This window comes from Fusarium vanettenii (genome assembly GCF_000151355.1).
Source record: "Fusarium vanettenii 77-13-4 chromosome 3 genomic scaffold NECHAsca_2_chr3_3_0, whole genome shotgun sequence".
Lineage (NCBI taxonomy): Eukaryota > Fungi > Ascomycota > Sordariomycetes > Hypocreales > Nectriaceae > Fusarium > Fusarium vanettenii.
The window spans coordinates 1,883,983-1,909,439 of record NW_003315880.1 but is presented as its reverse complement, the minus strand read 5'-3'; the positions used below and the strand labels follow the sequence as shown (position 1 = coordinate 1,909,439).

Sequence of the window (25,457 nt, the reverse complement as noted above, 5' to 3'; positions counted from 1 at the left end):
ACAACAATTGCTCTTTGTTCATCTTCGGGATTGAGGCGATACAGGCGCACAGGATTCTTTCAGCCCGAGACGGCGTTTTGGTTTCATATTTGGCAAGCAAGCAGGCAATGGGCCATGGGACAAAGACATTTCTTTCTTGTTTTACACATGGCGTCTAGAATTAATTCCATGATTGTTACCTAGTTTCCAACATGTTCATGCCATCAAGGTGATGGACACTGATTGATGGTGATCCACATCAAGTATCTCAAGTATCGGTACTTCTGATTGGAAACTCTCTCAAACTTGCTCACCTCCATTAGCCTGCTCCGCGCGCGCTATCACCATCTAGCACTAGCTCACCCGTCAATTGTCCCGCCTTGTTAACCCACTACGTAACTTTGAGACTTTGCGTGTTTAGTCGAGAACAAAGACGTGATTGGCGCTGAAATCCCGTTCTTACAACTTCATGTCAACCTATTAGTTAATGCAACCTTGATGGTTCATTGAGACATCGTGATAGCCCTCTTGGAGAATGGAAGGGGTGAAGCAAGCGATGCACAGGTTGGCAATACTTGGTCTTTGAACCATGACTGGTTTCTGGGAAAGGCTCCTCCTTAACATTATCCCCCCTCGAGAACCTTCCAAGTATCTTAAATAAAGCATAGCCATAACTATCTTCTCAGCTAATCTAAGATCTGGAACAATACTCTGGGAACTCAATCGCATGATGGAAGTAAACGCCATAGAGAAGAGAGGTAAAGGACCACCCATAGCATGACAAGATCGGCCACAGCCCTTCATATGCCCACCACGTCCCTGAGCTCTCTTATCAACTTCTGTCAGACTAATCCATGAGCTGGAAGCATGAATATGACAGTGAGACTTACGAGGAAGAGGTTATCACAAGACCAGGAATTGGGGGGTCAGTCATCCGTGTTCAACACTCGACACCTGCAGTGACTCTGTCTCTTCTTTTCTTTCTAGATCAACTCTGCAGCAATTTATGCACATGAAAAGGTAGAATACTTTGCTCTTCCGCTTCTCAATGGAGAGTTTGCTCGAGTTTATTGGTTGAGCCATGATTATGGTGGGCAGATGCACAAGAGACACGAACGGCAAACACCAAAATGATGAACCAGGGAGAGCATTCCAGTCGCAGTTTACAATATTAAAAACAAGTTTACAGACAATTGTAGAAGCGAGCCTCGCGCCAGCTGGGCGCGAGGCCGGCCCACAGAGCAGGGCACAAGGAGGATGAGGGCATCGCCAGATTAGAGGGACACACTGACACTAACTAACCGCAGTCACAGCAACCCGTTTGAAGTCCTTGTCCTTTGAAACAGCTTACAAATGGTGCGAACACAGCCACACGAAAGAGGGAGCGCGCGAGACCCGCGCAAGCGGCGTACAAGAGCCACACAAAGTTTCCTTCCCCTGTGTTTTTCTTTGTGACCATGAACAAAGAGGTTCTGCAGGTCTAGATAGATAGACGAGAGCAGTGTGATATTTATGCAATGCAACTATAGTAGCTCTCCGGATCGAGATTATAGGGACTGGAGAATCACCTCTTGAGAACCTGCGTGCATATGGGTAAAGGGGCATAGACACGGGCCAGGAACAGTTGCGGCCTGGCAATGGGATATGCATTGCGACTTGATTGAACTAGTTGGAGGATACCATGTTCCTGCTGAGTATTCAAGTCTTCTGTTGACTAGTCATACCGGGTTGACAATCACTGCCTCTTCCGGGTTCTTCATGGCGAGTCCACCACAGAAGGAGCAGAATGCCTGAGCAAAGCCATGTAGCTCGATTCTTAAAGCTCGGCTGACAGGCAATTGCCACAGTTACAACTAGGCACACCAAGATCTTTGATCCTATGTGATTGCGGTCCATGCTTACCAAGTGTCATGGGGCTTTAGGGGCAACCTCGAACGCTTTCTTTCCGTGACCAGGGATGAATGACTTTTGATCTCGTTACGCATGCATGCATACTGACTTATAGAATTCCTGGCCTTTGTATAAAAAAAAAAGGAGTTGTTACTTGCTTGCACAACTCCTGTCGTGTCCAGGCCGTCAGCATAATGACAGGTCATTCACCGTCAGGAGGCAACAAAGATTACATCCACCAGCACACAAACACCACAATCACAGCATCAACTCTTGTAACTTGCATCCCACATCTTCTTTAATCCCTTCTACTCACCCAAATCTCTCATCTCATCCTTTAAGGCCCCCAATCTCATCCCCCCACCTAAACCTCCCAACAAGGAAAAGGCGCCCCTTTCCCATCCACGTCATGCCAACCCACGGCGCACAGCCCATACGGGGAAAGGAGTGAGAACGAGTCCAAAAAAAAATTATTACAAAAATAGTAAAGCTCAACCTTGAAATAGGCGTCTCCCAATCATGTATTGGCAGATCCCCTAATGCGGTAGGAGGCACACGCGACAGCTCATCGGGGCTTTCCTTTTTTCTGCTGTAGTCTGAGACCAGGGATCTTGGGTGCAACGAAGCCTAACCCAACGGCGGCGGCAACGGAACGTTTGTCAATCGTACGTACACACGGGCCGGGTTGGGCTGGCCTTTGCAGATTGAGTTGGCATTTACCTCATTAGGAAGGCAAAGCCACGTTCAAGACGTGGATTGGATTGGATTAGAAGCCCAGGCTTTGTCGAGATCGGATGCCTGCATCTCCATGCCTGTATTTCTGGGGTAGTTTGTGGAACTCCTCTCTTGGGTAAGTCCGCTTGAGCCTGGGCATATAAGTCGCGCCCATCCCATCTACACCACTTCTCAATACTCAAAAGATTGCTCCAGCTTGGACAATATTGATATTGTCTGTTCTGCCAAATCAATTCTATCAAATGATTTCATCATACACGAGTCAACCTCCTCATCAACAGCATACAAAACCTCACGAGCAGTTCAGGCAAAGGATCAGGTACCAGACCCTTTAAACTTGCCAAGAAAAACAGCCGTTGTCTCTTTTGGCCCATGATAGATTCGTCAAATCCACATCGAGTTCCCGTCCGTTATCGTTCGTGCCTTCATCGAGTCCATTCCCATCCCTTTCCTTCCAACCCCATCCTATCCCGCCCTAATCTCTCCCTCTCGAGCAATTCGCAAGTCAGGCGAGTCTTCTCGGGCTCCCCAACGGGAGAAGACTCACCTCCTAAACACTAACAACTGCCTTCCGCAGGCCACCAAAGGCGGGAGACGAAATTACTCCGTTCGCATAGCCCTCGCCAAAAAGACCTGAGGCGTTCTGGAGTGGCCTTCGCGCCACTACTCGGATTGCAGACTTTCTGCCGACATACTCAATACCAGTAAACCAAGCTGACAGCATAGGCCAGCCAAGGTAAACGGCACAAAGCCTACCGGGCGTAATTAACAAAGACCACCACCGAGGCCCATCAGGCCTGCTGTAGGCCTCAAAGCCAACAACGCGAACCGAGCATAAGAAATAAAAGAAAAAATGCAGGTGGCAAATCAACACCCTACCAACGCCATATCACCAGGACCTCGCAAGACTAGCTCTGATGTCCAGAAGGGACGCGCAAGGTCGAGAGGCGGCGTCTCGAGCAAGCATTGAGCGCCGGGTATCAGAGACCAAAGATTCAGATTCATCTTTGGTGATGGTGCGTCATTACGACTGGTGGTGGTTGTTGGAGGGCATGCCCGGTTGTGGGGGTATGCCTGAACCGTAGCCCTGATTCCGTTGCACGTAGCTTTGATACGCCAAAGCCTGCTGGGGATCCATGGGTAGGTTGGCGGGCATATAGTTGTTGGGCATGTGAGGGTTCTGGGGCATGCCGGGTCGGCTGCCCTGAGGGGGGAGATGTTGGTTGGCGGGCTCTTCCGGAGACTCGACTTGGTCACCACCATCCACGCCGTTCTCGTTACCGGGCGTGGGTTCGGGTGCGTTGAGGCATGCCTAGATGATGTCAGCCAGAGGTCTTTTTGATGCGCGACACGTGTGCAGCCAGTATGAGGCTGCTGACGCGCTCTGAGTGATGGGATAGTACCTGAATCAAGTTCTTGCCCTCAGCCTTTGTTACGAGAGGTTGGAGCTTGGGTGTGGTGAAGGTATACACGAGACCGGTTTCAGAGACGACGAGAAGAAGGACTTGAGTGCCCGTGAGGACAGAAAGCTCGTATGCCTAGATGGGAGAGGTTGAGGATTAGCGATTGACACGTCAAGTTGATGCGCGCGATGTAGAGAGAGCGGGCAGTTTGGAAGGCTTTGGAACGCGACACGGCGTTGGATTGGCCTTAGAGGCAGAGAAGGATTGGTAATGGGTAGCGGACGAGTGTCCAAATGGCATTGATACGCGCATTTGATTGAATTCGCTTCAAGTCATTCTCTTTGATGGTAACGATGATGCTGATGGTGATAATAGGTGTATATGATGAGAAACTAACCTTCTTCATGATTCCGGCCTTGCGCTTGGAAAAGGTGATGTGTCGCCGAGACTTGTCGCTGATGAACTTGATCTCAATCTTGCGACGCTCGCGACCACCCTTCTCGTCATCATCATCGTCGTCGTCGCCTGCTGAAGGGCGCTGGCGCTTGATGCCGCGAGACTCGGTGGCGGCGTTGCCATTGCCAACGTTCTGCGACTCGTCGAGCTCGGTGGGCGAGGTTTGGTCGTGCTGGTCTGTGATGTCGGCCATGGCGTCTTCTGTATGAGTGATGGTCTCAAACGGGCTTGGGTTCGATTTTATCTCAAAAGAGAAAGCTCTCGTGTCTGTATTACCACGAACGAACCGCGACGGCAGCAAAGAAAAAAAGGTGGTGGAGATACTGCTTTGAGCGTGGTGCCGATGGATCTATACTGGATCTGGAGTGGGAGCGGAGAGAAAATGGAGGGAGCTGCGGTGCGCTGCGTTTCTTGTCGCAGAAACCTGGTTGGGCACGCTCTTGCTGTTTGCTGCTTCGAGTCTGGTCTGGGTGTGTCTGGGTTTGGGTCGGGGGGCCCTTTCCTTTTTCTGGGTGCGGGCTGTGGAGGGCGTGGGTGGCGCGGACGGGAAAGAAGCGAGGCCAGGCGAGGCAAGTGCAAGTGCGCGCGCGACGAAACCAAGTGAGAGAGCAGGGGGAGGGGGGTCCCGACGGCGGCGGCGAGGGGATTGTGACAATAACGGACAATAGAAGTGGCAGGGTTTTGATACTGTATGCAACCGGGGCGAGGCACTTGTACCAAAGGCTGCGAAGCAGGAAGAAGATATCCTTCTAGCGCGTGTTGATGTTTCTGCCAACCAGGTGGGTGAAGGAAAACATGACCGGTCCTCACATACAATTTCTATGGGGCAAGCGGCCTTGTAATCTTTCACCCGCCTGCCAACCCACGCTTGCGACCGATGGGTATCCGGATGCAATTGACGAGGCGCTTGTCTGAGAGTGGAGCGGTAACCTGTGGGGCAGATTTCGAAGCTTACAAGGAGCCCAAAAGTTCAGGCAGGTACTCAAAATGCCAGGGTGTGAGCGGGCAGTGGATGGATGCAAACAGAAGCGATGGTGTTCTTCTGTTTCATTATTTTCTTCTACGTTTTTACTCTGATCTTTCGTGCTATATCTCTATACGCAACATGCACGGAAACAAAACGGCGAGAAGGAGAAGCAGAAGCAGCCTTCTTTCATCTCGAGAGGGAGGGGAAGAGAGCTTGTTCGCCAGAGGGGGGGCTTGTTCGGTGGTGCTAAGATAGCAAGCTTTTGGCTGCAGCGGCGGAACGGGCTCGGAGTCTCCACGAGTGGAATGGGTGCAAGATGAGCCTGAGGAGGGAAGGGATGGATGGGATGCAAGGTCCAGCATCGACCAATCAAAAACTCGGATTTGGCCTGTCTGTTGCTGAGTTAGGGAGTCGGCGATTCAAGCGTCGGGTGGGTTGCTGCGTGCAGCGCGCCATTGCTGGTGCGACCGGGATTCCGCGCCTGAGTGGGCTGTGGGTATTCGTGTGAGAGCTGGTGTGAGAATCTGCAAGTGCCCTGTATCAAGGTACTTCGTATATCGAGGTGCATGGTCTGTGTGGATATGGGTTCATCCAAGTGCGAGGGAATTTGGAGCTGCTGGTTGCCAGTCGGGAGATTAGAAAAGGGCCCAAACGTGTGGAATGAAAGCTCAAGATGGGGTCTGGTCTGTGTGATGCAGCATGATGGGGTCGCAATAAATGTCAAGAGATGGATTGACATGATACATGGTGGTTCATTGATGGATAGTAGCGTCCAGAGACGGAAAAGAGGAAAGAGACCCATCAACGATGCAGAGATGGCAGTACAGTGGGAGTACAGTTGACACAGACACGACACACAAACACAGCGCGCCATTCTAGGTTCCCCATGGCCTTGACACGCCCTGCCCAACTCCCGAGTCCTCCTGTCACGGACGGCTCCAGCTCCCTCTGCCCCAGACAAACACGCCCTTGGCAAATCCCCCATCCCATCTGCTCCCCGTCTCCACGGCTGGCTGCTTGCGTGCGTTTGCCCTTTCGAGTCGAGTCGAGCCTCAATGGTTGGCCCACGGCTCTCCGTCAAACTCGGGGACAGGGACGGGAATGGGGAATGTCATCTTGGTCCCGCGATCAAAGGAGGCATAGTGAGGTTGTAGCCGTCCTGCACACGGACGCTCCTGTGGACAATGAAGAGATCACCCTGTATAAAGAGACAAGGCAAGCCAACAGAGTCGTTTGCAAGGAGGGGCTTGAAGATGAACGCAGCAGAGGCTGATCCCTCCAATGTACCCGCGCCCTGTCCTGTCCAAGGCTTCTCCATCATGGACCCGACCCCATCTCGTCGAATTCATCCATTCACCGTCTATCAAATGAGCCCATCACATACCATCCGCAAGGTTCTCCCGTCTTTGCTGTGCATGAGAGAGCTTCAACCATTCATCAGATACTCGGGGGCCGAGATTCGCACCGGCCAACCTGCCAACAGGCAGAGGAGCTTCGTCCGTGGTCACAGACAGACAGGCAGGGTGGGACGTCAGTGATGACGGATGGCCCTGTCAACGACATGCATCTGCGCCTGTTGGTGCCCCCGTTTCCACCATCAGCCACTGCCTGGTGTCTCTTCCCCTGGACCACACCCAGAATGACCACCGTTACAGCTGTGCAAGGTCGTCTCGTCGGCTCTGTGCTGACATTTGACACTCTGCTGAAGCGGATTCTCTACATGCACCGAGTCCTTTTGCTAGGCAGCCAGCCAGCTGGCTCGTCTGGTGGAGGCAAAGACCCACGACTCGGGCCATCGAGCAGCACAGCACTCAAAGGTGCTCCACCAGAATCCCGCTCCGCCCATTCAAGCGAGTGACACAGTCCGCGGAGTCGGCTCCCACTGCTCGCGGGGAGATCCTGTCAACCACTGCGCGGTGCCTCAAATCACTCTCGGTCCTATCCCTGGCTATCGTGAGCCGTTGAGGTAGTGGGCCGTTCTGTGCCGCATGCATGCCGCCCGCGTGACGAACCATAACGTAGCTCCCAGCATCAAGACTTCCCCCGAGGTTGCATTCACACGCTCTCACCTCCTGTGCCTTGCAACTTGGCCTCAGACTCTCGTGGATCACCAAGATCTTCACCAGTACCCGAAGCCAAGTGCCTGGCCAAACTCAACCTGCTTAGACATTTCTGCACCTCCCGCGACCGGCCCGTAGGGCGGCAGCCCAAACCAAATCAAATGCCCTGTCCCTCGTGCTTGTGCTTGCCATGCTTTCTTGCTTGCTTGCTCAATGTCCAACCTCCCCTGCTTGACCTGTTAGCAATCAACCAAATCTTAGCTAGCGCAGATCTGTCGCACAGTGCCAGCTGCTGCAAGTGTTCCGTCGTTGAGGACACACAATTAAACACAAAGGAAACAGCTTTGGTCTTGGAGATGGCACATGGTATTGCTCCCCTGTCTGCGCGTGCATCTGCGTCTGGGTAGCTAGGCCTCGACCGCGTGTCGCATCATCTGCTCAGACAAGTGGGGGACTTTTCTCGGCGCGAGAATGACTGAGCGCGCAAGACAGAGAGGTCAACCCATCCCCAAGCGCCTCTATATCCCTGCTTGTGCAACATACAGCAGCAGGATGGGGTACTTGCCAGAGAAGTGCCCCCGTTGCCGGCCAGGTTCAGCGACGGTCTTTTGTGAGCTGAGGTGCCGTCTTGCTTCATTAGCTTTTCAGATTCACACATGCCACAGAGATGTCGATGCCAGCTGGCCCATTGTCAACATAGCCAGGCCATCTCGCCTAGTTTGCAGGGGATGGGACCCAAAAGGTCCGTGATGAAGAAGCCACAGCAAACGGAGGAGAGTCGGAGGATAGGCGGGCCTAGCTTCCTCGGCTCTACCCTACCGACCACCGGGGTTACACTGATCGAGACCCTGGCAAATGGCGGTTCCTCTCCAAAAAGCCATGCTGGAAATATACCGCAAGGTGGCGTGGGCATGATTGGCGGAAGCCTCCAAGACACCGTCAATATGAAGTGGGCGATTTTCAATGACACGGAGGCCGCGAGCACAATGCCATGCCATGCCATGCATCGGCCAGAGCAGAGGTGCTCAAGCGCAAAACCATGACCAGCGTCGGTGGGGTGGGCTCCAATGGAGATACAGCACAGTCTGAGCCGGGAGCACACCGTCATGTCATCCCATCGTCCCAACCTCTGTTGTTGGAGAGGAGCAAACCCTGTGGAGCAGTCGCGTCGGCCGCACTGATAGCTCGCCGACCAAGAAGCGGGGGATCCTGAAGCGCCTTGACAGTGGATGGGGGGGATTGGTGGACGAGGGCCTCGGCTCCGTCGGAGGGTGGCGGGAAGGGCTCCAGGGCTTGTTTGTCCGTGATGAAGGGGCGACCCTTAGGGCGGAATAAGTGCACCTTGACATGATCGGATGGCGTAAGTTGAGTCGCGTCGATTCCGGAGCCGGCCGAAATGCACGAGGCGGGGAAGGGCACAGGCAAATGCCCAGAGCAAGAACTCGAGTCCTCGAGCAGCGGTTTTAAACTTGAAGCCGTATTCAAAGATGTTGGAGAATTCGCAGGTCGAAAAGGGTTAGATATCATCCAGTTCCATCTTGCATTTAAGGCTGGAGGCACAGACCGAAGCAGAAATGCTTCATTCCGCAGAGGGAATGGTGTCACACAATACTCGCGAATGACGATGAACCAGATGGACGAGATGGGACTGTCAAGCCCTGGCTCTCCTCTCTGTTCGCAACTTGGCGCACGGCCCGGACATGAGCTGCAACTGCACCGAAGCGGGGGAAGTGCCAGCCAAGCCCAACCTCCACTTCCAGCGTCTGTTTGTTCGACAGCGGGTGGAAAAGGCCTTGCTCGACCTCTCGGCTGTCGAGGGCGCGACAGGCAGGGCAGGGCAGGCAGTTCTCGATGGCCTAGCCCCAGGGCCAAAGCTTGCTAAGGTTGTGAAGGGGGCCCTCCCCTGCTCACCAGACTTGACCGAAATAGGAAGCTCCCCGAAGGAGACACAGTGCCGAACGTGATATGATCGCGTTGCGAACGGCGACGTAGGCTGTTTGCACGCGGCAGGCCAAGAGATCTTCGTATTTACAGTTGAACGGTCGATGACGGCGTAAAGTAGCATTGGTGGCGTAGGAGGGGATGCCTCCTCGCTGTTGGACCTTGGAGAAACGAGATGGAGGGTCGTGGCCTGGAGGTGGTAGTTGGCGAGCAGGTGGGTCAGCCTGCATGCCAGAGACAGCTATGTGTTTAACGGGGCCAAAGAGACATCTGGATAATTACATTATTTTTGTGGGGTTGCGCTCGGACATTTCACTGGTCAATTTTATTTGCTGCAACAAAAGGCAAGGCAAGCGACCCCGTGTCGTCTCCTCCAGGTATCTTTGGGCAGGAGACCCCGTGGATGTCTTGTGATTTGTCATGGTTGTCAGTGCAGGAGCTGAAGAGCTTGAAGTTGCTGACTTGCAGCTATTCTCACTTGCAGCATGACGGCGTTGTCAAGGTGTCCATACGACGTGTGTGGGATAATAATCATTGGTGTTTCCCGTCACCTTTCTCTTTCGCAACCGCCTCGGCTCTTGTTCGATCTCTCGATGGACGCATCCTTCCTTCCATCGTGGGGCTCGATGACAGCATCCTGATTCTCTCTCTGCATGAATGTTGATGTCATCAGCAAACATTCAAGGCGTGTGGCTTGGTCAACCATGAACTCCAGAAGATTGAACCTCTGCAAAGCCTAGGTAGGGATGCATGCATCTTGGCCGCACGTGTCAGAGTCGCGAACCACTGCTTCCGTCGCGTCTTTCTGGCCGAGACTTCGGCACGTTGCAACCGTCGTCGAGCAACAATGTGGATAAGTCAGGGCAGAGACATGATACTGGGGACAATGCGCAATTGATGTTGGTGATGGCTTCACCTTTTATTTGATTGTCTTGGAGCTTTGGGGTCCGAGCTGCTGGGCAAACCCAACACCATCCCCCAAAGGGCATTCATCTCCATCTTCACCAAGATTAAGCTCGTCTACCCCAACGGCAAACCAGGGTCTGCTATGCAGCACCTCCACCGACGTCGCAGTCGTGAGTGTGTCCCCTACTCTGCCTATTCCTCATCGTGTCTAGCCTCAGGTCGTCGCATCTGTCAAGGGGGGAAAATCCTCCAATCCACGACGTCGACTCTTCCAAGTCTGGGCAACGCCTAGGAATGCGGCTGGTGGTACCAAGACATGATGATAGCCGAGCAAAGAGACTCGACTATCAAGATCGGGATCTCATCAAGGGAAACACTGTCACGCCAGAAGATCATACCAGAATTCCACTCGGGCGGCTGTTGCTGGCAGTTGATTCTTCTTGTTACCGTCGGGCGGCTCTTCGACTTGCACAGGGCCTATAGTTGGGCTGCTACTGAGTCGCAAGTGTCCCTGGCTCCAACAATCGCTGTCCCAAACAGGGTATTCGGCCAGGCTCTTGGGCCTCTGATTGGCCACCGCCTCGGCGTGGAACCATTCGCCCCGTCGGCCATCGGCAGCTCTGCGTCAAGATCCATCCCCTGAAACCGTGTCGGTTGCGGATCTTGACAATGATCAGATGTTGCCGAGACGCTCCAGTCGTGGTCTTGTTTCATGGTTGGCCTTGGTGTTTTCGAGTTTTTCCATTGTCCTTCCTTTTGCCTTGCTGTCTTGTCTCTGTCTTCCTCCTTTGTGCGGTGCTGCCAGGAGTTTCTCTTGTTCATACACTCTCTCTCTTTGCTTCCAGTACCTACGTTTGACAAGCTCGCTTCGGCGGTTGTCTTTTCTTTCTTTCGTTCATATACTAAATTATCAGAAACGAGATCGTCACCGTTTTTCGAGTGTCGATCCCTTGAAAACGGTCTACTCGCTTCACTTCTACCTCTTGACGAGACTCAATATCCAAGACGCAGGTCGTCCAGTCCAACAGCAACAACTCCTACAGTATAATCCAGTCATTCGAAAAGAGGAGGACGAAAACGATATCCCATTCAGCAAGCGTGTTCCGATTTCCAGTTTAGACGGTTTCCTTTGCTCTTTCAGTTACTACGCCAAACGCCTACATCGCCACCATGGCCAACAAAGTCTTTCTTGCGGCTGTCGCCGCCGACATTCTCTTTCTCGCCTCGGGCATCCTCGAGCTGGTCTTCTCGCTGGTCGTCAGAAGCCAAATGAACGATGCTCCTGATGATGGCGAACGTGCCACAAGGAATCTGCTTCACCAACGATTCCCTCTCACCGCTGGTATTGTCAATGCCGCCTTTATTCTCGCCACGTTTGCCGTCACCCTGCCAGGACTCGTCATGCCCGCCCGCAGCATTCTCAAGATTTCCGGATACATGGTGACTTTCTGTGCCGTCTTCACCATGTGCGTTGGTGTCTTTCTCTGGGTCATGACATTGAAGATGCGGGAGCAATTCTTTGACATCTACATTGCACAAGAACCTGAAATCCAGAGCTTGATCCAGACTTCTGTATGTCAAATCCGAATAATGGCAAAAATGTCTCTAACAGAAGCTACAGTTTGAGTGCTGCGGATACTACAACAGTACCACACCCGCCTTTGTCATGGACACTACGTGCACCAGCCCTGCGAGCGCAGCTCTTCTACGAGGCTGCGCGACAGCCATCTCCAGCTTCTCAAACCTGCACATCGATAGCATCTTTACCGTTGTCTTTGGAATTGTTGGTATGTGTTGGTCCCTATATCTCAACGTGCTACTCAATATACTAACTACATCCAGGTGTTGACGCCATCTTTGTCCTCTGCATCGCCTGCCTTCTCAAGGACCGCAAGGAGCGCGAGCGCTACCGACACATTGATGAGAAGTCCGGCTACCGACAGATTTAGAAAAACCACCTCTGGGCATGAATGAGGCGGCCATTGACTGGCTGCCGTGGGCTACATCGTCGTTCCTTTCCCGTACCTAGTAGTATACCCAGCGGCCACTGTTCCTAGAGAACCTGTTGCGTTTACCAGCCTTTTATATTTAGTCCGAGATGTAGTCAATGCACAAGGTTCTTAAACGTCGAGGGGAAACGGTGGGTATGCATTGGAGTCTTGAGGTGCGAGGCTTCTATACACTCAACTTTGTGATCATCAGAACATGCACAACCTCGTATCAAAGTCATATCGTAAACCTTTTCGTATCCCTCGTGAGAGCCACGTCATAATCTTAACGCTATCAAATGGTTCCAAACGTCGTTACGCCTCGTTTTCTGCTCTGTTCCCTCCGCATCTCCACCTCCTCCAGCTCGAGTCCCGCACCGTCCGCCATTATCCGGTCACGATGCCACGGCCCGACAAACATGCCCTGGGGATCGACGCTGTCCCGCACTGCGCGGAAGGAGTCGAGCTCCTTGCCGTAGAAGGCCTCGATCTCTGGACGCTGAGATTGGAAGTTCTTTGCCCAGTGAGGCTTGCCGCCGAGGTCCTTCATCAACCACTCAAACGCCTCGTAGTACCTGTCGTGGCAGGGAGGGTCCAGCCAGTAGGGTCGGTAGAGCGTGGCGTTGAGATACAAGGTTGGTCCGTCGTCGACGGTAATGTCGAGGTAGGGTCGCGTGTTGGAAGTTAGTGTGGTGTCACTCACACGAACCTCGACGGGCGAGTGGACGTAGAGACCCTCGGCGGAGAAGGGGATGTTGTGGGGGACGTAGTCGGGGTCATCGGGCGACAAGTGATTGAGCCATGAACTCAGCCGTCGAAGGGCCTCAGGACCCTTGTTAAGTGGGATAGCCCACTCGTTAACAAACTGTGAGTAGAGACAGTTCATGAGGAGGGCCTTGCGACTCGGCTGAACGGCCGACGAGCTTGTTCCGTTGCGGAAGCCGTACTGCATGCCAAACACGAACCACTCGACCCAGGGAAGAATCCTCGGGGCGTACTGGGAGAGGTACAGCAGGTTGTGGTAGACATAGTATCCAAGGGCGCCATCGTAGCCACTCTGGGGTGGTTCACGGTGCTCCTCGTCCGTCTTGTCCGCCTGCCAAACCACGGCACGCCTCGTGTAAGGGAACCACCAGACCCTGACAAACTCGCTCTGCGTCCACAGCTCGTGGTTCCAGGCCTCAAACATCTTGTAGTCAGTGTCAATGACCTGCCTCCACTTGAGGCTAAAGGCCGGGACGGCCTTGAAGGTGACTTCTGTGATGATTCCAAGTGCGCCAAGGGAAAGGAGGGCGGCTCGGAAGAGATCGGGTTTTGTGTCCTTGGAGCATTGGACTGTAGTCCCGTCGGCGAGGGTGACCTTGAGAGAAATAATGTCCTCTGACATGAGTCCGTGGCGCAAACTGCTACCGTGAGTACCAGTAGAAATGGCGCCGCTGATAGACTGCTGGTTGATGCTCCCAAGGTTGGGCATAGCAAGCCCATGCTTCTCAAGCTCCTCGCATAGAGTGTACAGCCTAATCCCTCCCTCCATGACAACCACGCCCGTCTCCTTGTCCACAGAAATGATCCTGTTAAAGTTGTCGAGGTTGACGAGCCAGCTCGACGTGCAGGTGATGTTTGACGGCGAATGGCCGCATCCCGCCGTCACCAGGCGCCGACGACACCTGCGCGCAAGATTGACCACCTTCTGCACCTCGGCCAGCGACTCTGGCTGGATATACAGCTCTGGGAGGGACGAGAAAGTGCGCGCCCATGTCTGGTGGACGTGCCGCTGGCGGGCGCGAAAGGCGACTCCGTCATCTTGGAGCTTTGCGAGCTCCGCGGCCACGAGGGGGTCCATTGTCGCAGGAGGAAGGATTGGATGACAGAGGCAGAAGAAGAAGAATCTCGCAGGATTAATCGACGAGTAATGGATATAGAAAAGACCCAGCGGGATCTAATCTATTCGCTCGATGCCAAAGTGGGCGTAGTCGCATTCGGTCTTGGTCTCGTCTTTGTGGGTCAGCGACGGAATCGTAAATCTCTCGGTTCAACAGGTACAGGCTCCGAGGCCGATGATGCGAGTTAGAGGAGGAGCATTTCTATAGAGTGTGTAACTCGGGCCTGGCGATGAGGAAGGGAAGAAGGAGTGCGACATTGTGGGAGGGTGAGCCATATATTGGAATGGATGGGTAGAAGTCGTCGACGGTTCGGAACGGCTTGATAATCAGAAAAGAGGCGCGAAACCCTCAACCCGTTCCGACTCGAGCGAACGAGCAAGGGAAAAAAAACCCGATCGACAGAAAAGTCCCTGGATCGGCAATTCGCGCTGGGCTCTGATTGGTTGTAGGATAAGGGTTCAAGCCGTCAGCGATATCCTTTTTCTATGCGGGCCATGACAGGGGTCTTGATGGTGTCATTGAGTCTCGAGCCGCCGTCATCTAGACCGGCTCGGCTCGTCGCTTTGATGGTTTTGTGATGAGAGTGCGAGTGTATCGATCAATTGGAGTTGATCTTGATACAGAGATCTTGCCTTTTCCAATTCAAATGCCGTGGATGTCGTTTCAATGCTTGATCGCCCAGTTCTGCACCTCAATAATCCAATCTGGTAGCGCTCCACAAACTGCGACAATACCCACTTCAACCATCGCTCGATCTTCACATCAAACATGATAACTAGAACGGACACTAAAACAAGCGATACCATACAGCAACTCATGGCCAATCGAGTCCAAGAAATACACACTTTTCATTGCCGGAGTCATCTCAGCATGGATACCAAAAGTCTATACCAATATCAGGCCGCCGTGGAACTGGTGTTGTGTTGCTAACCTAGACTAACCTACACGAAAACAATGCCATTAACCTACTCTACTCTTTGTGCTACAAAACAAAACTCGGTCTCGATTACACTATAACACACCCATTATCTGACGCTGAAAAAGGGATGCTCAAGAAGCTCGCTTGCTGTGGTCTTCGGGCGCGGAGGAACATCCATTGCCAATCGTATCAGTTAGTTATAGAATCCACCTCCGATGGAAGGCCACCGTGATATTTCTTCTTGGACGGGCTTGACCCTCTCGGGAGCTCGAAATTGGTAAGGTCTGGCAACAGCAGGCGATCATGCGTAGTATGAACTCACTCTCTTTGGGCGAGCCACTTTGTCCTGCCCCATCCAAACCCAAGCTTTCGAATAATACTATATCACCCTCGCTAGTTAGAGAGCGCTTTGATGAGTGCCAAGGGTTGTTGGATAAAGCCCGCCCTCGACGTAGAGCGCCAGCCACTCGCACAAGCGGACATGATGCCATTCAGATTGGCGAAAGTTGTGTTCTGAGGGGTATTCAGGCACTCCTAAGGGAAGCTCCACGGGGTGGGGGATCAACATGTGAGGGGAGATCGACACGATAATGGATTTCTGATAAGTAGAGAGATGCGTGGTTCGTGTGCGGGCAATAGAATGATGATATGGATAGAGATGCAATGTTGGTGGAGCGTGTTACGGCTGGCAGTGGTTAGAGGAGGAGTAGCATCACTTTGATATGGGAACGAGGTTTGTTCTTTCAGGCGCTGCTATTCTAGATAACCTAAATAGTAAAGAGCCATCTAGCTTTCAGCAAGTAGCACAGCCGGACTTTTGAAGAAGGATACTATACATGATAGAAAGGCGGTTACTTTACATTGTGGCAGTAGGCCATTGGAGTTGGTGAGGTTCTCTTCGAATCATCACCTCCCAAATAATCCTCCAAACGCCGACGAAGCACCTCCGCCGCCTCCACCACGGCCTCCTTGTCTCCTTGCCTCAGTCCTGATCCATTCCTTGAGAAACTCCTTGTCAGAAAGCTTCCTAGCATCCGCCAACTTGGTCGCCGTTTGGGCCTCTCCGCCGTCAAAGCTCAGCAGCGTGGGAATGCTGGTGATCATGTAGGTCATGGCAAGATTGGGGCTCCCAGACATGATATCTGGCGAGTCAAACTCGACCGTAGCAAGGGAAACACCGCCCTCATCCTCGCCCACGCCGGACTCGACAAGTTCCCGGATGAGGGGGCTGACGACTTTGCAGGTTGAGCACCAGGATGCGGTCCAGAGGGTGAGAAGGGGTGTGCGGGATGAGGTTGAGAGAGAGAGATAGGTTGAGAATGAGTCGTTGTTACGGATGCTAGGATTAAGCGGTCAGTACAGCACAGCACAACCCGGCACGTCACTTGGCGGTAAGAAAAACAAGGAGGGACTGGACTTTTTCTCCACGATCGACATAGGGGAGTTGGGGGTGCAAGACAAGGGCCATGTGCAGGCTCATGTGATGTGCATGGAGGTCAGAGAAGCACTCACGGGGCGTATATATGGTTCTTGGCTTGCCGCGGGGTGGTTGTTGAGAGCGAAGCGCGAGAAATCATACGAGGCGACGGTTTGGCTAAAGACGCCATCCCGCAGAGGGGCCGTAGCCCAGACGAGAGACCGGCACGCATTCTATCTGAAGTTGCAATATCCAGTAGTAAACAACTCTCAGGATAGCATGTGGCAAGTGAGTTAAGTCACACTGCAGCAGATGAGAAAGAGATGCAAGGTTAAAGGTAGAGGCGCCCGCAGTGCAGGGTCCGCGTTGCGGCTCGCCCCAAAAGTTTGCGACAAGGGATGAAAGATGAGCTTTGAAATGATGTCATTGCACCACAGATACGATCTAGCGGCTGCAGAGACCACAGCCAAAGGACCCTTCCCTCTACCAGTTACAGGGACCATAGACCCCATGCGACGGCGCTGGGGGGGTCATGTGTTGCCCTGGAGCCGCTCCGGCCGAGCTGTATTGAAGACCCTTCGTCAGCTGTGCTCACTGCAACCGTTTTGCTCTGCCGCCGTCGCCGCCTGTGGATGCCTCCGTCTCCACCTCCACCTCCGCGCCGGGGTCCGTCCGTCGCTCGTTTCGCTTCGCTTGGTGCGGGTGTTGAGATGATCTATCTCATGGTCATTACTCATGTTTCTTTTCTTGCCGTCCGGTGACTCTTTATCTTGACTCTCCTCCTTCCATTCTCTCTCGAGTCCTGTCTTCTTTCCCTTTCATCAACAGCAGCAGCAGCAGCACAGTCAATCTCGGCAGGTGCCCGTGGTGCTCTCCTTTCTGACGTCAAGCTCAGCACCGGCCTGTTCCAGGCAAGACATCTCCAGACGAGGGAGATTGCAGCTCGAGATTGGTGTTTACTCCTCCAAACATTGGGTTGCTGTCTTGATTCCTTTGGGACAACAAACCCTTTCCCTTGACCCTACAACTATTGTTACGGATATCTCACCTACCCGGCATACCTAATCCTCACTTCGGCGCTATCTCCACCTTCGTCTTTATCTCCAGGAAACCCACCGGGGTCCAGAAATCACTATCCACATCAATTATCCCTACCTCTCAGGGTTCTCTCCCCTTGAACTTTTCCCGGCGCAATTGACTTTTGCATCTGCCGCGAAAGCTACAACAAGCTAGCCGAGAAGCCATCATGGCAGAAAAGCCAGAGGTTCCGAAGTGGCGGCGCCTTTTGGGCGCTGGTGCCGGTGCCGCCGCCAGCACTCCCTCAGATGGTAGATGGAAGCCATCGAAATGGAGTATGGGAGTGTTGAACGACAAAGACACCATTGAAGTTCCAGGTCAGTGGCAAAGAACTGCGTGAATCTGGGAAAAGACTGACATGAAATAGGATCTGTTCTGCTTCTTGCTTCTCACCGCAATGAGCCACTTGGTCTTCGGAACATGCAGGCAAGGAACTCGCATTCATCTATCCCCACAGGCTTTCCAGTCAGCTCGCGAAGGAATTCAGGAGCATCAGCAACAAACCGTCCTCAAGTGCAAGAGGAAAAGAAGAAGACGAGCGATGGCGCCATCATTCTGGACCCCCAACCCGAGGATTCGGCCAATGACCCCCTGAACTGGCCTTCCTGGAGACGGGACATCGCCCTCTTGTCACTTGGCTTTTACTGCATGATTGGTGGCGGCACAACTCCTCTGGTGGCCGCTGGCTTCACGGACATTGCACAAACCTACAATGTTGACGTTGAGAGGGTATCCTTGACCACAGGACTCTACATGATGGGCATGGGCCTGGGCTCTGTCATCTTTTCCCCCACCGCAATCCTCTGGGGAAAGCGTCCGGTCTATCTTGCGAGCTCCATTCTCTTCATTGGCACATCTCTCTGGGCCGCCTGGTCTCCGTCCTTCAACTCTCTGCTGGCTGCCAGAGTCTTTCAAGGCGTTGCAGTCAGCCCTGTGGAATGTCTTCCATCCGCCACCATTGCCGAGATCTTCTTCCTGCACGAGCGAGCCTATCGTATCGGTATCTATACGCTGCTTCTTCTTGGCGGCAAGAACCTGGTCCCTCTGGTCAGTGCCGTCATCATTGGCGCCTTGAGTTGGCGTTGGGTCTTCTGGTAAGCATTCATAACCCCAATCCTAGTCAAACCCTCAATTGACAATCTTCTAGGATCTTGGCCATGATTATTGGTCTTGGCGCTGTGCTTCTCTTTTTGTTTGTCCCCGAGACCTTTTGGGACCGAACTCCTCACCCCAAGCCACATGCGCCGTTGAAGCGACCAAGCTTTCTCCGTCGACTGTCGTCACGTCATAGAACGGAAGACACAGGGGAAGAAGCTGTTAAGATGGAGGGCGAAACCGGGGCCCCTACATCTCCAGCCGCCGCAGCAGGACAGCACGAGGACGGCAAGTTAGGAACAGGTGCTGGTTCGGAGGGGCAGGAACCGGCATCTCCTGGCCCTAGCCACCGGCACAGGAATCTTCATGTTGGCTTTGCGAACGCCGAAGAAGAAAGCCCAGAGGCCTTTGCGTCTGAAGAATCGACGGCCACTGTCATTCACCCAACCCCATTCAAGACTGCGAATTCCCCCTCGAATGAGCCCGCTCAACCTACTCCTCCCTACTTCAGTAGTGCAACTGGGAGTGAATCTAATGTCGCCTCATTCAAGTCGGGCCCTAATCTTGAAAGCGAGAAGATGGACGCCTCGAGACTGAGGGAACCACCCAAGGTCCAGGCTTACACACACAACCTCCGCCAGCAACCTCCCAAGACCTTTACCCAGCAACTCAGGCCCTGGCATGGGCGCCTCAACCACGACAAATGGCTCAAGGTCATGGTTCGGCCATTTATCCTGTACGCGTATCCGGCCGTTCTTTGGTCATCGTTGGTGTATTCTTGCTCTGTTGGCTGGCTTATCGTCATCTCCGAGTCAATTGCCATGATCTATCGCGACAGAGAGTCTTACGACTTTGATGCCCTCCAGACAGGCCTTGTTTATGTCTCGCCGTTCGTGGGCGGAATCCTGGGAACTGGCGTAGCAGGCAAGGTCAGCGACATCATCGTCAAGGCAATGGCTCGCCGTAATGGTGGACTCTACGAGCCCGAGTTTCGTCTCGTCATGGCTGCACCCATCCTGGTCAGCACATGCATAGGCCTCATGGGATTCGGATGGTCAGCCGAAGAGAAGAAGCACTGGATTGTTCCAACCATCTTCTTTGGCATCGTTTCTTTCGGATGTTCTCTTGGTTCGACCACAGCTATCACGTTCTGCGTTGATAGCTACCGCCAATATGCCGGAGAGGCATTGGTGACTCTAAACTTTTCCAAGAATGTGCTTCACGGCCTCGTTTTCAGTCTCTTTGTTACTCATTGGTTGCACGCAGATGGCCCCAAGATGGTTTACATATGGATCGGCATCATCCAGCTTATTCTGATGCTGGGAACGATCCCCATGTACATTTACGGAAAGAGGGCTCGGATGTGGACAGTCCGGGCGAACCTGATGGAGAGGTTCTAGACCATGTTCTAGAGGTTTTCTAGAAGTTGGGCAGCATTGCTTGGCGTCTTGGTACAGCATATGCATATGTTTTGTAGCGTTTTGGTTCATCATTGGTTACGGCGTGGGACAGGCATTCATGGGCATCATGGCAGACTGCATGTTACGGTCATGGGGGTTCGGATAACGGTTTGAATAGCATTTTCATGGTATGAAGCCGGATAGATCGGTATAGTAGTACTGGCTCTTATTACACGATGACCTTCACAGACACTCGGGAGAAGCTTTGGGTCACCTAGCAGGCTTATGAAACGTTATGACTGGCTGTGGTATGAGAAGATGGTCGGCATGGCGCAGAGAGTTTCTCCGATCCAAGATTGCTTACATGGGAATACAATGATAGTGTTAGAGTTGATCAAGAATGTCTACATGCATCTTCACTGTATACTTCAAGTGCTCTGACGAAGCTCACCTCGAATAGATCAAGGTCCTCTCTAACATGAGACTTAACTTTCCATCCAGCAATGATCGACATTAGTTGCCTAGGCTAAACGACCTGGCTTCATTCTCGCGGGACATAGTAGGTTCGTTGGATTAATAATCTTGAGTAACCTAATGCCCCCGTGATGCCCCCGTGATGCCCTCGACGGACCCTTTCTCAATTCTCAGCACTACGCAGATCCTGGTGTCAGGTGACATGGCGACGAAATGGCGTCGCTGTGACGCAGAGTTGCAGTCAAGGCGCGCCTATCTCGACGCGTAGAGGATGCGCCGTCGAGGCAGCAACCCCGCAGTTCTTTGGACTACCTCGATATTCACGGAGTAACATGGCTAAAGGTTCTATACGAGATATACGATGTTACTTTGTCCTTGTGATACTGCTGGCTGTCTTGGGTATAAAGATGAGTGAATGTCTCAATGGAGAAGCCTGGCTGCTCAATAGTTTTACAACAATTCTTCAATTCTGATTACAACTATCCTTCAACATTATCAAAATGACGCGCAAGGTAAGTTCTTACATCCATGTGCATCCCCCATCTTACACCTCCAACAGATCGTCAACCGCCAAGACTGGCTCACAGCCAGAAAAGACTTTCTCGAGAAGGAAAAGGAACACACTCGAGCAGGTGATGCCCTCGCCGCCGAGCGCCGCAACCTCCCCATGGTAAAGGTTGACAAGACCTACACCTTTGAAGGCCCTGATGGCACCACCACCTCCCTCGCAGACCTCTTTGGGGACAATGATCAACTCATCGTCTACCACTTCATGTTCAAGCCCGGAGACGACGAGGGGTGTCGTGGCTGCTCTCATGTCGGCGAGTCGTTGCCTGACCCGCGACACCTCAACTTCAAGAACACTGCCTTTGCTTGTGTATCCCGTGCCCCAGCTAAGAAGCTCGAAGAGTACAAGAAGCGCAACGGGTGGACATGGCCGTGGTACTCGAGCGGCGACTCTGACTTTAACTATGATTTTTTCGCCACTATCGACGAGGCCAGGGGTAAGGCCCTGCTCAACTTTCGCACAAAGGATGAAGTCGAGGCCAAGGGGCAGACTTGGTGGGAGGGCGGTGATGTTCCCGGGTATAGCGTCTTTCTGAAGGAGGATGGCGAGATCTATCATACGTATTCGACGTTTGCCAGGGGTGGGGAGACGGTGTTGACGACTCTGATGATGCTTGACATGACTCCTCTCGGGAGACAGGTTGGTCAGTATGGACCGGCAGAGTTTAAGCTCAAGGATGAGTATGCGTCTTCCAAGTAGCTGATATGAGGCTTATGTTGGTTTGGTTGTGTTTAACTGGTTCATCTATGTACCTGGAGAGAATCACATGAACAACTTAGGTCCATTGCCATTTCAACCACCAAGCCCCTATTCTCAACTGTGATCATCACCGCGACGAGTGCCACCCTTTGTTATGAAATGTTTTATTTGATTTATTTGTACCAGGTTTCCTTGACCAGAACTTAACCAAGCCCGCGCCTTTTCAACCGCGACATGCCTATTCAATTACGCCAGATTCAACGCCTTCTTGGTCACCACATCCGCCCCAAGATTCCCCCTATCCAGACGTTGCGCCAAATAAACATGGGTATACCACACCCTGCCTCTCCCATCTTAGTTCGTGCCGTCTTTTACTGTCGTAAACGCCATTCAAGTCATTCACAGCCCATCAAGACATCCATTCAAGAGCAGCAAGGGACGACCGTGATGATTACATCACAACGCAGTCTCCTTCCTGATGCCTATCCATCTTGCTGCGTGAGATGCGCTCTCGCTGGCGCACTCCGTTTTTGCCTGCGCGCTTCAGGTCTTCTAATCGTTCACGGGCCTTGGGGAACTCCTGAGCTGTGGGAAATAGTTAGTTGTCTGCATCCTCAAGGTCTGGTTGGACGTCAACTTACCGGCTGCTCGCCAGTACCATCTCTTTGCATCTTCTAGGTTCGGCGGGACACCAATGCCCACTTCAGTAAAGTAGCCCATAGCATATTCAGCCTTGGCCAGTCCAGCAATGGCCGCCTTGCGTGCCCACAGGTATGCTTCTTGGTCACTCTGACCAAGCACGTTCTCGCTGCCCGTCAAGTACCATCCACTCAGGGCAAGTTCCGCCTGGTGCTCCTCCTGTGTTGCCGCCTTGGAGTACCACATGATGGACTGCCGAGGGTCAATGGGACATCCTAGCAGGCCATACTCAAAGGCACAGCCAAGCCGGTATTGCGAGAATTTATAGCCTAGCTCGGCAGCTTGGAGGAACAGACTGTACGCGTATGCCTCGTCTCGGATGATGGCGTCGTTGGGTTGCGCCGACTCGTACAACAGGCCAAGCTCGTGAAGCGCATGGGGGTTCTCGGCGTCTGCCCGCTCGGCCGCTCGCTTCAGCCATCCTACTGCCTCCCGGGGATTCTTGGGCTGGCCCAAAAGACCCTTGAGAAGGATCATTCCCACCTTGTACATCGCAGGAGGGTCGCCGAGTGTTGCAGCCCGTTTATACCACTGAATTGCCTTCATCGGGTCCTTCCGCGTGCCGCCGCCATCCTCATGTCCAATCTCACAGCACACTGCAGTTCGATAAGCTGCTCCCGGGTGTCCAAGCTTTGCCGCAGATTGATATTGCGTGAATGCTTCCTTGTTGTCGGGTTCGCCAAATAGGCCTCTGCCGATACAGTCTGCCAGAAAGAACATGGCATCGGGGTTCTGCGCGTTTGAGAGCTTCTTGAGAATCTTGTGACAGTCGATCAAGTATCGTTCGCGGGCTCGGCCACGCTGCTTAGGATCGGGCATCTTAGGCGCCAGCACGTCAGCAGCTTCCACCAATCTCCTCGCCAACTTGAGAGCCGAGTCTTGATCACTCGAGTTGGATTTGATCACCATCCTTAGGTGCTCCAGCTCTTGCGTGGTAACGGGGCCTTCATCCCGAGCAGGCTGACGTTGAACATTGCTTCGGGGTGGTGATTGTTGCGGCGGGGGCTGCTGATATTGGGATTGCTGCTGTGGAGGTTGTTGATACTGAGGTTGTCGTTGCTGTTGTTGGGGCTGTGGAGGAGCTGGAGTGGAAACGCCATAGTTTCGTACAGGAGCTGGTTTGTTGCCCATATTGACCACCGAGTCCTGCATGAGTCCTGGGCGTACAGGTGCTGGGTGTGAGGGTAGGCCGTCTGGGTTCATTGGTCCTCCGTTTCGTGCCCCGTTCATGGCCGCAGGAGGCGCGCTTGGCCCCCTTGGAGGCATCTGATCATATCCTCCAGAGCCGTGGCCGTGGCCGTGATAGGCCTGATCATAGCTTCCTCGGTGGGCGTTCATTTGTGGAACTGGGGGTACATCTGGTACATCACCCGCCATCTCGAACACGGCAGCTTGTGGTTGGCGAAGCGAAGGCTGCGACTTGGCATGGTTCAACACAGCCGTCTGATGCGCTCCACGCTGAGGCTGCTCAGCCGCAGGACGCATCGACTGTTCAAAAGAACCACGATTGCCCTGGGATGGCATTGCGTCAAAGTCGGGGTAGCTGCCCCGGTTCTGCTGGGGCTGTGATCCGTTGCTATCTCGCTGGTTATCGAAGTAAGAGTCATAGACATCGTCATACGATGTTGCTGACTGCTTTTGATAGCCCTGTCCATCACCATATTCTCCGCCATACTGCCCACCTGCACTTACTTGTGGGTTGGCAGTATATGATCTCTGAGGAGGTGCCCGGTGACCTCCAGCGGTCGAGGGCCGCTGAGGAATGCCTCGTCCAGCAGGAGTGCTGTATTGCCCCGGGTCCATCCGCTGAGGAGGCGGATTGTTTCTTGACCTAGTATCCTCCACAGGCATGGTCATGCTTCGAGCTGGCGGGCCAAAACCGCCAGCTGGAGGCTCTTGCGCGCCACCATATCCATCGTCATACCCCCCGTAGCCCCTTTGAGGTCCATAGCCCGCATCCTGCCTTTGGGGGGCACTTCTTGAGTCCTGATAGCCTTGCTGATATCCTCTGGGAGGAGGACCTCGTCCACCATTCGCGGGTTGTCGTCCATAGTCGCCTTGACCTCGCTGGCTATCAAAACTGGGGCGACCGTTTGGTGGCATCATTGATCTCTGGTTCAAATCCATGTTGGACATTTGTTCAACCATCTGCTGCTCATGCCCCATGTCTGGTCGTCGTCCTTGACCTTGTGGGGGATACTGATTTCCAAAATGCGCGTCTCGAGGGCTCATAGGGGGCGTGTTTGTCATTGGCGCACGGCGTGCTTTGGTCATGGTCAGCACAGAAGCATTACACGGCGCGTGCTGGACTCACCTGCTGGATCCGAATGCGCGCCATAAGGACCTGGTCGCATACCGCCTCTTCCAGGCGGCCCATTGGGCATGCCTCGATCTGGTGCTGGGCCCATGCCTCCCCGAGGAGGATATCCGCGTCCTCGGTGGGGATCAGCTGTCTGTGGGCGAGGAACTGGTCCTCCTCCGCGCCCACCAGGCATCGGGCGTCCACCGCGACCTGGCCCAGGTCCGTACGGATCTTGAGGCGGAGGTGGCCCTCGTCCATAGTTTTGATCCTGATATTGTCCCCCATATTCCTGCCCGTAACCCTCATTGTAACCATCGTATCCATAGCCATTTTGGTAATCGTCATACTGTTGTGGTGCTCCGTACTGTTGTGGAGGCGCGCCGCCCTGCTGTCGCGGGGCAGGCCTTTGTGGCGCTGGACCCCCGTAAGATCGTTGTTGGCCGCCGTAGCCTCCGTCGTATGCCATGATTATACGCTGGCAATATTCGAAAATGGACGAAAGTTGGAGGGTTTGGCTTCCAGAGCCTTGGTGAGGTTGTCGTCAAGCGACCCAGGACCCAGGGGGGCTGTAGGATTTCACAAATTCCGCCGAGAGAAGG

At 53.4% G+C, this 25,457-nt stretch overlaps 7 protein-coding genes across 7 annotated transcripts; 3 read left to right on the top strand and 4 right to left on the bottom strand.

Annotated features, from left to right (window-relative positions):
- Positions 1-3,628: 3,628 nt before the first annotated feature.
- NECHADRAFT_99663 (uncharacterized protein) lies at positions 3,629-4,902 on the bottom strand (the record flags this gene model as incomplete). The annotated part of the gene is made up of 3 exons (XM_003052595.1): positions 4,405-4,902; positions 4,008-4,142; positions 3,629-3,916 (listed from the first exon to the last, which is right to left on the bottom strand). Exons 1-3 carry the CDS (start codon positions 4,654-4,656, stop codon positions 3,629-3,631), a joined length of 675 nt encoding a protein of 224 aa, XP_003052641.1. The 5' UTR covers positions 4,657-4,902.
- A 6,605-nt stretch (positions 4,903-11,507) lies between these two features.
- Positions 11,508-12,286, top strand: NECHADRAFT_35986 (uncharacterized protein; the record flags this gene model as incomplete). The annotated part of the gene is made up of 3 exons (XM_003053101.1): positions 11,508-11,909; positions 11,959-12,124; positions 12,180-12,286. The coding sequence occupies 3 exons, from the start codon at positions 11,508-11,510 to the stop codon at positions 12,284-12,286; spliced, it is 675 nt and encodes a 224-aa protein (XP_003053147.1).
- A 277-nt stretch (positions 12,287-12,563) lies between these two features.
- On the bottom strand, positions 12,564-14,174 carry NECHADRAFT_59191 (uncharacterized protein). Its single transcript, XM_003052594.1, has one exon. It carries the CDS (start codon positions 14,166-14,168, stop codon positions 12,621-12,623), a length of 1,548 nt encoding a protein of 515 aa, XP_003052640.1. The 5' UTR covers positions 14,169-14,174; the 3' UTR covers positions 12,564-12,620.
- A 1,859-nt stretch (positions 14,175-16,033) lies between these two features.
- Positions 16,034-16,704, bottom strand: NECHADRAFT_35691 (uncharacterized protein; the record flags this gene model as incomplete). Its single annotated transcript, XM_003052593.1, has 2 exons — positions 16,034-16,466; positions 16,640-16,704. The coding sequence occupies 2 exons, from the start codon at positions 16,702-16,704 to the stop codon at positions 16,034-16,036; spliced, it is 498 nt and encodes a 165-aa protein (XP_003052639.1).
- Positions 16,705-17,790: 1,086 nt separating this feature from the next.
- On the top strand, positions 17,791-20,116 carry NECHADRAFT_35289 (uncharacterized protein; the record flags this gene model as incomplete). The annotated part of the gene is made up of 3 exons (XM_003053100.1): positions 17,791-17,938; positions 17,989-18,715; positions 18,769-20,116. 3 exons carry the CDS (start codon positions 17,791-17,793, stop codon positions 20,114-20,116), a joined length of 2,223 nt encoding a protein of 740 aa, XP_003053146.1.
- A 974-nt stretch (positions 20,117-21,090) lies between these two features.
- On the top strand, positions 21,091-21,857 carry NECHADRAFT_77841 (uncharacterized protein; the record flags this gene model as incomplete). The annotated part of the gene is made up of 2 exons (XM_003053099.1): positions 21,091-21,102; positions 21,150-21,857. 2 exons carry the CDS (start codon positions 21,091-21,093, stop codon positions 21,855-21,857), a joined length of 720 nt encoding a protein of 239 aa, XP_003053145.1.
- Positions 21,858-22,308: 451 nt separating this feature from the next.
- Positions 22,309-25,324, bottom strand: NECHADRAFT_35947 (uncharacterized protein; the record flags this gene model as incomplete). The annotated part of the gene is made up of 3 exons (XM_003052592.1): positions 22,309-22,442; positions 22,499-24,820; positions 24,871-25,324. 3 exons carry the CDS (start codon positions 25,322-25,324, stop codon positions 22,309-22,311), a joined length of 2,910 nt encoding a protein of 969 aa, XP_003052638.1.
- Positions 25,325-25,457: the final 133 nt, after the last annotated feature.